The sequence below is a fragment of the Diadema antillarum genome, unplaced genomic scaffold, assembly GCF_040938485.1.
Source record: "Diadema antillarum isolate AM-2024a unplaced genomic scaffold, OU_Dant_1.0 seq00001037_RagTag, whole genome shotgun sequence".
In the NCBI taxonomy this organism is placed as follows: Eukaryota; Metazoa; Echinodermata; class Echinoidea; order Diadematoida; family Diadematidae; genus Diadema; species Diadema antillarum.
Genome location: NW_027271869.1, coordinates 304,856 through 314,003, shown reverse-complemented (window position 1 = coordinate 314,003; position 9,148 = coordinate 304,856). Strand labels below are relative to the sequence as shown.

At 37.2% G+C, this 9,148-nt stretch overlaps 1 protein-coding gene across 1 annotated transcript; it reads right to left on the bottom strand.

Annotated features, from left to right (window-relative positions):
• Positions 1-4,309: 4,309 nt before the first annotated feature.
• LOC139742932 (ciliary microtubule associated protein 1A-like) lies at positions 4,310-7,452 on the bottom strand. Its single transcript, XM_071653440.1, has 4 exons — positions 7,039-7,452; positions 6,086-6,348; positions 5,408-5,525; positions 4,310-4,702 (listed from the first exon to the last, which is right to left on the bottom strand). Exons 1-3 carry the CDS (start codon positions 7,427-7,429, stop codon positions 5,433-5,435), a joined length of 747 nt encoding a protein of 248 aa, XP_071509541.1. The 5' UTR covers positions 7,430-7,452; the 3' UTR covers positions 4,310-4,702; positions 5,408-5,432.
• Positions 7,453-9,148: the final 1,696 nt, after the last annotated feature.

Here is a 9,148-nt window from a genome sequence, read left to right as displayed (position 1 = left end):
CTTAGGCCTGTAATTTTTTAGATCAATGATCAATCAAGAGACTGATTATCAAAATTTACAGAGTAGGACGGTTAGACATACTACAGTTTTGTACATGTAGTAGTATGGTGGTTGATATCAATATTCTACATTGTAATATCATGACTAAAGGCAACGGTACATTTCGATATCAATTCTGTAATGTCATGTCTTCATTTCACATTTTCAGCGTCTTCTTGAAAAATCTATCATTATCTTTCAACTATTCTAGGCCTATACAGTAGTAAACAAGGCAGGTGAGGGTAGCATCCCTAGGGTAACGGAACCCCAATTTGTTCCAAAGGGCATGCATTCATTTGCCGGGGGGGGGGGGGGGGAGGATCATCATATACGCGTACGCCATACCAAACTTATTAAACGTCATTTAATGTTCTTTATACCGATAAAGCACGTACTGTATTAGCACTACTATTTTTGTTTCTGGATACTACTCCTTTAGCCTAAACAATCTCTTGAATTTGAGGCATTTTCACCACACCGCCCTCCCCGGTGGGCCCAACCCCGTCCGCGCCCGTCCCCCCCCCCCCCCCCCTAAGGCCTTCCCCTTCGAACAAAAGGGGATTTTTTTTTACAGGCCCCTAGGGATGTTACCTGCCACGTTTGGTGAAACTAGATTTTTCAACTATGTAACAATTCCGTCTCCCCCTTCCTCCTTGGGCAGACCCTCATCCGCCCCATCAAACTTAGCTATAGATTTAGTATACTTATCAATTTCAAAATGTCAATCTTGTATATAGTGTAATACACTTGTTTATAATGTAAATAATTTTCTTGTTGAATTTATATATTCTTCTTCTGTATTCAAGGGCCAACGTCCACTAGCGTTGCTATTTTGTTAGACCCTTTTACCAAATTTGTAAATATGTTTGTACTTTCATATTCATGTTGTTGATAAGTTTGATTCAACACTTTCATGTCTTGTATTCCTGTTAACTGCACAATTATTATTATTGTATCCTCAATGATTGTATAAATTATATGTGATTGTAAACTTGAACTTCAAATTTGGTAATAAATCATTAATTAATTAATTAATTAATTAATTAATTCATTCATTCATTCATTCATTCATTCATTCATTCATTCATTCATTCATTCATTCATTCATTCATTCATATTTGTCAGCTAATCAAACCCAGAAGTGGTGCCAGAAATATTTTGCTGTTGTTGTTGCGCTCCCCACCCCCTTTACACGGAATTCCTGGATCCGCCCCTGTAATGTTTTTGTAAGCATTGTAACTTAGCTCTTATCTTTTCGGTTCCACAGAAGAAAATGAAAATCTAGAGTTTAGGACATAGGCTTTAACTCCTCCCCGTTTTCTGGGAGGGGAGGGGTGTTTAAACAAACTAATTCCCTAGATCTGCTGTAATCAAACATGAATTTCAGTCATTTGTAGGGAGCCTAATGTCTTCGATTACACATAGCATTATACTTGATTCTATCTTCTCCAGTTCAACAGAAGAAGACTTTAAAAAAAGTATACCAAGTTTATATATAGGGACTCTGCAAAGCTTCAACCCCCCTCCCGCTTCCTCTCTCTCTCTCTCTCTCTCCCTTTCTCTCTTCGGTGTGATGGGGAGGGGGCCATTTGAAAAAGAATTAAGATCATATCACCATAAAGATGCTTATCTGCCAAGTTTGGTAAAAATCCATCTTAGATTTTTCAAGAAATGCTGAAATAATGTGAAAATTATTGTGGATTAAATTTGTATTCGTAGATGATTTATTTTGTTCATTTTTTGATAATTGTATAGAATTTTGAAACATACCATGTTTGTCTTAAGCGCTATATAAATTTTCCATATTATCATTATCATTAAAATTCCTCCTCCTCCCGCCCTCCCACCCCGCCCTGATCAGGGTACCCCTGGAACGGCCATAATGAAACATAATCAGTAGCGTTTTTGCAAAATACCTAGAAACCACTTTATGAGATATCCAGAAACAAAACGTAAAAAAAAAAGCAATCCTAATAAAAGGTTCGAGTCCCACCATTTATTAGGATTGCTTTGTTTAGGATATCTCACCCATTTCAAAACCTATTTTCATCAAATAACTTTGAAGTCCTTGTAGAATTATATGCTCTTTCATATTTCATAAGAGATTTCTCATCATTTCAAAAATTATCATCAAAATATGTTGGAAACCAGTATAGCCCTATCTCAACAAACACATCCCTAAGAATGCCTCCTCTTTTTTTTTTCTCCACCCAGAAAATTAATTTGTGTGAATCAGCACACACACACACACACACACAATTGAGCACCAGAACTGTGAAAGTTGAGCAAATTTTGAAGAAAATTAAGAAAGTTAATTGAAGATTTGTTGAAGTTGAATAAACCATAAATTGTCAATTCTGTGATATCATACAAGAGCTCATCCCCTTTCTCTGTACTATGGTACTGTGTACAATGTCTATGTTAATTTCTCTAATTTACAAAATTTTATTTTTTGAAAAAAGTGCATACAGTTGCATTTCCTCAACTTGTCATTGATGTATGTTAAGGGTAATACTATTCCCCTGCCTTCTGAAAGAGGCAAGGCAAGTGTTCTTTTACAATGAAAGAAGAGTGAAAATATGTAGAATTTTCTCTATATTTTCTTTACATCGTTCTACATGTGACATCACAGGCTGGAGTGTTCTTCTCATCCAGCAGTGACTAATAACTCTTGAAAGGATTGTCCAATTTTCCTCAAATTCTCACTGTGTTCTAATATTGTTGCATTCATTCAATCCACATGTCTATAAAGGTGAACTTGTCCTTCAACGAAGCGCCAGTAGTTGCCATTTATAGTAACTTTGTAAATTGTATGACAGTATATCTTTGATGAATTAAGACAGTGATTACATACATATGACATGACTCAAAGGCACTTAGTACACTGTAGCACACAAAAATTTATATCATTATTGTCTTTATTTGCTTAATATAGTTAAGACACAAGCAAAGCTCTATGTACAAAGCAGTTTATATCTCAAGTAATGCAACATTGTGAAAAAAAATACAATAATTTCAGGAGCATAATTCATGTGACTCTTATTGCATTACTCCAACTAAGAGGCAATTGTTGAGGTAACAATATTGCCCTTGTAAAAGGGAAAATCAGTCTTGATGTCTCTGGACAGGAGACTTAATAGATGGCTTGCATTTCCAGATCCAGCAGAAATATGGCCATCATTTTGAAGTCATTAAGATATAAGTGTATTACAAGGCAATTAATTACAAAGCACACAGTATGCCAATAAATACACAAGCAGACCCAAATGAACAAATTGCTCATGGATGATATATCCATCGTCAAATTGTCTAATCTTTGTATCTTACAACCCAAGTCTGCTGATTTAATATAAGAAATTGCAAAAGAAGCTGGCCAAGCTTGCAGAGAAGCCTGATTCCTGCGCTTCAGTAAGCACTGATGCATAATTGCCAAATGTCAGCACCCCCACCCTCATTATGTAGCTAGCAGCCTTCTTGATAACATGTATCTCTGAATCTTGAAAAGTAACTGTCACTCGGACATTTACACTCAGTTGAACTTAAAGCAAGTATTGGTAGGAGAAAACAAAAGGTAAAAACATGATGTGTGTCACCATACCATTGTATTTTTCTATAGCTTATATAGAGATCAATTCTAAGCCAATCTGACCAGCTTGCAGTGGAATGGAGCACAGCTCACATACACCTTTACAGTTCTCAAACTCATTGTACCTGTTCTATTTAGAGTTCATAGAGCATGACGTTCTGCCATAATTACATGCATTATATCACCTCTTATCAATGCCTGTGAATGCTGACAAAGTCATTCAAGTCGTATGTCATGAACACTTGGTTGGTTCAATTATTACAATACTCAATGTTAATCACGCTACTTGCATATTGTATTTCATTCATTTTTCTTTTCACTCATTGCAATTAATAAATTGATGGAAGCAATGAATAAGATGCATATAGCTGAAAATACTGATGTAGATTTAGCTCAGATGAAGGTGAATTACACTGCACCACAGGAACTGAATCTCTGGTATGAGTCACATCAAATAATATATTTGCATATTGTGAATACTCTATGAATGGAAGTGCGGCTATTTGAATGCATGCAGATTATGGAAAAGACAACAGAAAATGTAACATTCCAATGTATTTACAGTCTATATATCAAATGACAGCACAATTCTTACTGGCATGCTTTCATTCATACACATGATATGACTACAGACAGACAGACAGACGCACATAACATGATAGCAGAATAATCCTGTTTCAACACCATATCACAAATTTGCATAAAAGTCATTATTACTTGCTTTTTGGCTGGACGGTTTAAGTAAGGCATTACATGCATACTTGACTTTGAAAACCTGATCTATCTAAATGTACATAGTATCACTTTTATCTCGGTGAGTGCAGATGCGGTGGGCACCAGATTTTGACACCGTTTAATGTCCTTGTTTTGTTAACTTTCTATAGAAGTGTCCATCCTTGTCTTCTCCGTGGTATGATAAGTGACATCGGGTTGGTAATGTTGGGCAAATTCTGTTGACTTTAACTGTAAGTTCCAACAACATGTTAGCAATTTAAATGGCTCAGAAGTTGTAATGTTCATTCAGTGGCAGCATGAATTCAACCCTCAGCAGATGAAAACGATCCACATGGCATCTTCCTGTAAAGTGATAAAACAGAAATAGAAGTGAAATTAAGGATGTGGACTTTTCTCTTATCTATGTTGCTTCAACATGAAAGTGTGAAATCTTTTCAATAATCATTGTTACCCAGCAATATCTCCAGCACTAATGTCCAAGAGAGATAGCCATCACACAACATATGAACTTACAGATTTCTTGATTTTGCAACTGAAATTCTGGGTTGGCAACAAATACTGTAAAAGTGGATATTTTCACGCGCCTAATTTTTCGCACTCGGCCAGGTGAGAAGAGTTTTGCAGGTTTTTAATTCTAAGGAATCAAAACTTCAACTACTGGAACATATGGCAAGCAAAAATATTTGTGTGCTTTATTTTCGTGCTAGTTTCTGGTTGCGCAAAAAATTTCAACACTGCCAAAATTTCCACTTTTACAGTATGAAGTTCAGCCCATGAGACTAGTGTAAAAATATAAAATGTAAAGTGTAAAATATAAAGTGTAAAATGGATAAACTACATTTTAAATGTTTCTTCCTTGCTACTTGATGTATGGGTTGGATACTATGTGCAACATGATTCTTGTAACACATACTCTCCCTCACTCACTCTGAGCCCACAAGCAGAAGGCTGAGGCTGATGGGGTGACATGCTGGACTTGGCAGTCAGGTCCTTCCTCAAACATACACATCATCACAAAATACAATGCAAGTTTTAAAGCTGACTTACCACAATAAAAGGTGTGTTCCATCCCCTATTCTGATGGCTCGTTGATGAGAGGTGTGGTGTATTCTGAATGCTTGATTCCAAACGAATAGACAGGTGCTTTCTTCTTGTTGATGACCACCTGTGAAAATGTCAGAAATTTCACCATTATTGCATGCACGAAACCTCTTACATGGAAATTAAAGGGGAGAAATATTACTGATACTAGTACTTGGCAAGAATGAATTCCTAATGCTAAATCTAACAGATATTTGTTAGTTTGCAAACACAGCAAAACAATGTTTTTACACCCTTAATGACTTTTCACACATTCCAACACAGGAATGTCTATTAAATTTTTTTAATCTTGTTTTGTTGAATAGCACATTCTACCACATCACAGTTAATCTCTAAATGATTTGCTGCACATGAAACACAATGCTATTGCATTAATTAGAATTGAGGAGAACATCTGACAGTGTGCTACGATATACAGGAGTGACAAAGATAGGAAAGAAAGCACAGTCATACAGGCATACAAGCAATCAACTTCCCATAGCCAGTGTTGAGAAAAAAGAGACAGGTCTGGTTTCGAGTCTAAGTATACACATACATTTTACATGTAACTGCACCAGACATTAAAGCAAACTGCCACACACACACACACACACACAAAAGTTAATCTTCCCCTAGTTAACTAACCCGCTCTGGGCAATGCTGTCCTGGTCCAGGCTTCCGCGTCGAGTCACTGGGCATCGTGTTGCGTGCAGTCATGGAGTACAAGGGTCCCTTGTTCTTGTTGACATTAGGGTTGACAACAGCATAGGAACCTGGTCCGGGAGTCTTCTGGAGATCTTCGTCAAAACCACCAATCTTGCTGCGACCTGTCATTGAGTAGACTGGCAAGCTTTCTTTGGCGCAAGAGCGTCCTCCCAGGATACTGGGAAGTGAGTAGCTATTGGGAGCTGTTTCAAAAGAACAAAACCACCAGCACAATATGAGTGTGTTGTTAAACTGTCAGCCACACACACACAAAACACAAAATATGTTCTTTTTAGGAATTAGTGGAAAAATGAGCAAAGAAAATGGGATTTCATCGGGATTCAAACCCCGAGACCTCTGGACTGCTACCCCGGTGCTCAACTGACTGAGCTATAGAAAGCCCTACTTCAGTGTTCGTCCCAGAAGCCCATAATTTTCAATGCTTGGATGGTCAGAAACTATAGCAGTGTGTTTGTGTGTAACACACACGCAGACACTTGAAAACAGGAAAATACATATCATTTCCATTTTCCTACGATCTGTCAAACCAAAAGTAGAAACTGATATTTGACCAGACAATCTGGAAAAGATGCTTTCTTAAAATGCTTTTAAAATGTCTGACAGAAATTGAAGTATGGAAATAACTGCATTTACAATAGTGATAAAATGTAACATCATAACTTTAAGCACAAAAGTAAGAAAAACTATGCGCATTACAAATAAAGATTTATATCTTGGGGAGCGGACATGTCAGTATTCTCTCCAGTGAAGAAATGTGTAATATTATGATTGCAATTGGTAAAAAAAAAATGCATGCTGAGCAAATTGGAAACACAATGTTCCAGTCAGCCAAAAGAGAGTTGAAGAATAAAGACCATTCGTATTGTTCTTACCTGGTGATTTGTCAAATTTGATTCCATGTGTTCTGGAGCTGAGAGAGTATGATGGTGCATGGTAATGTGCAGACTGTCCTGCCTTCTCTGGTGAGTATGCTCCTGGCCCAGGGGTCCTGAATGGCTTTATATCCTTGGGACGGCCGTAGAGGGAGTAGTGAGGCTCCCCAGTGTGTCCCTTACGTGAAACCCGGGAATTCATTGCGTAGCAGGGTCCCGGACTGCAGTCATCAAATAATTTACAGTGACGAATGCCAAAGCTGTAGATTGGATTCATCTTCTTGTTGATGGAGGTTCTCTGGCCAAGGCATGATGGCAGCATCACACTGGGACCTGGTCCACTGAAGGAGGCTGCGATGGGTCCACGTGGTTTGGTTGGTGTCCAGTCCATGATTTCTTGATGACTTTATTTCTCTGCCTAAGGATACAATTCAAAATCAATTTCAAATTTAAAAGAATCAAATGTATAGGAAAAGTGACTATAACATTGAAATCACATTAAAATGCACAGAACTACAATTGTACAAGAAAATAGTGTCATGGAAAATCAAATCAAATCACAGGAACTAAGTTTTTAAAATCAAATATCAAGCAAGTTAAATGGGTAATTTACACAATATATGAATATCATTAAGTGCCAATTCTGCTGCCTACTATGGCAAAGATCTGCACATGATAAATAAACAAAGATCTGATGAGGTGCAAATCTGATATTGGAAAATGCCTACGTTACAAGAGACAATTACTCAATAAAATTTATCAAAAACAAAGTCAGAAACAATTAACAGAATCATCTTATGTTGATACAAAATCCTCTTCTCCAAGTATTTCCATGTGAGTCTGGATACACTCAACATGGCATATATTACACCAAGTACAGCTGTAAATGCTAAACACATTTTCCCCATAGCTTACCTTCACAAAGTGGAAAATATTCCTTATTAATGTGATGAATACACAATAAATGTAGTGAAGACTGCCCCAACACACCAGAAACTTCTCTGAATTAGATGATTCAACACTTAAAGTCTTCTTGGCAACCAAAAAACATTGACACGCTGACTCAGTGTCCCGCTACTTCCAGATGTGTACTCCCTGTGCTGATACTAGACTGCTAACTGACCAAGGCTGTTTAGTGCTTGCCTATTCAGCGATACACACGCCACTCTCCAATCAATACAGTATCTAGGCAACCAGAAAGCAAGCCCACTGCTATGCATCACTGCCCGAGCAACAGTGAATGCTGCTTTGTACAGCTCCCTCCCAGCCATCCATCTATTGTCTGGAGTAGATTGTTGGTTGTGTACGTGCATACACAGGTAGGAGCGGAGTTGTGTAAAAGAGTGTGTGTGAGTGAGTGTGTGTGTGTGTGTGTGCATGACAATGATTGAATTGACAGAGTACAACACACACACAATAATACCAATACTATCCTGACCTGCGAAAAAGCATTCTGCTTGAACATGTCAGTATCTGACTATTCATTATCACTTCTACCACGAGGTCGTAGTTAATTATAATGCTTCAGCATTGTGAATGTATGGAAATGTTCTGCGGCCTTCAGAACATTATGATTTCCTATGAAATCAATCATTTTCATTTTTGACAACTGGCACATTTACAAATGTGACAACATATTTGTAACAAAAACTATAATTGGATTCAACACGCTGCAATATCGATCACTTCCTTGTTCTGCAATTGAATTGAATTGAATTGAATTGAACAGGTTTTATTAAAAATCATGTCTGGCAGCCAAAGGCTGAATTGCACATGTTTTACAATCATAGTTATAAAAACAGACAGATTATTTCGGTGCTCTGTACAAACAATGATATAACGACATGACATAAAAAAGAACAAATATTACAGTGGTCACATGTGGTAAATCACAAGAAGTGATCAATCTATGAGGGTACCAGCCCAATCGATTCTGAAATTGCTTTTACAAAAACGAAAAGAAAAAGGAGATAAAAAATATCTTGTCAACATGGCAACACTGCTCAACACTGAATAAAAACAATCATTACTATTACAACTGATAATGAAATCAGTGAGGGTACCAGCCCATCAATACTCGGATTACTTTTCAAAAAGAAAAGAAAAACGA

Excerpts from the sequence above, each read along its gene's own strand:
- LOC139742932 (XM_071653440.1), bottom strand. The coding sequence starts at position 7,429 with ATGGACTGGACACCAACCAAACCACGTGGACCCATCGCAGCCTCCTTC. Across the intron at positions 6,349-7,038 it reads CAAATTTGACAAATCACCAG|CTCCCAATAGCTACTCACTT; the intron begins GTAAGAACAATA and ends CTTTTGAAACAG. Across the intron at positions 5,526-6,085 it reads GACAGCATTGCCCAGAGCGG|GTGGTCATCAACAAGAAGAA; the intron begins GTTAGTTAACTA and ends ACATTTTCACAG.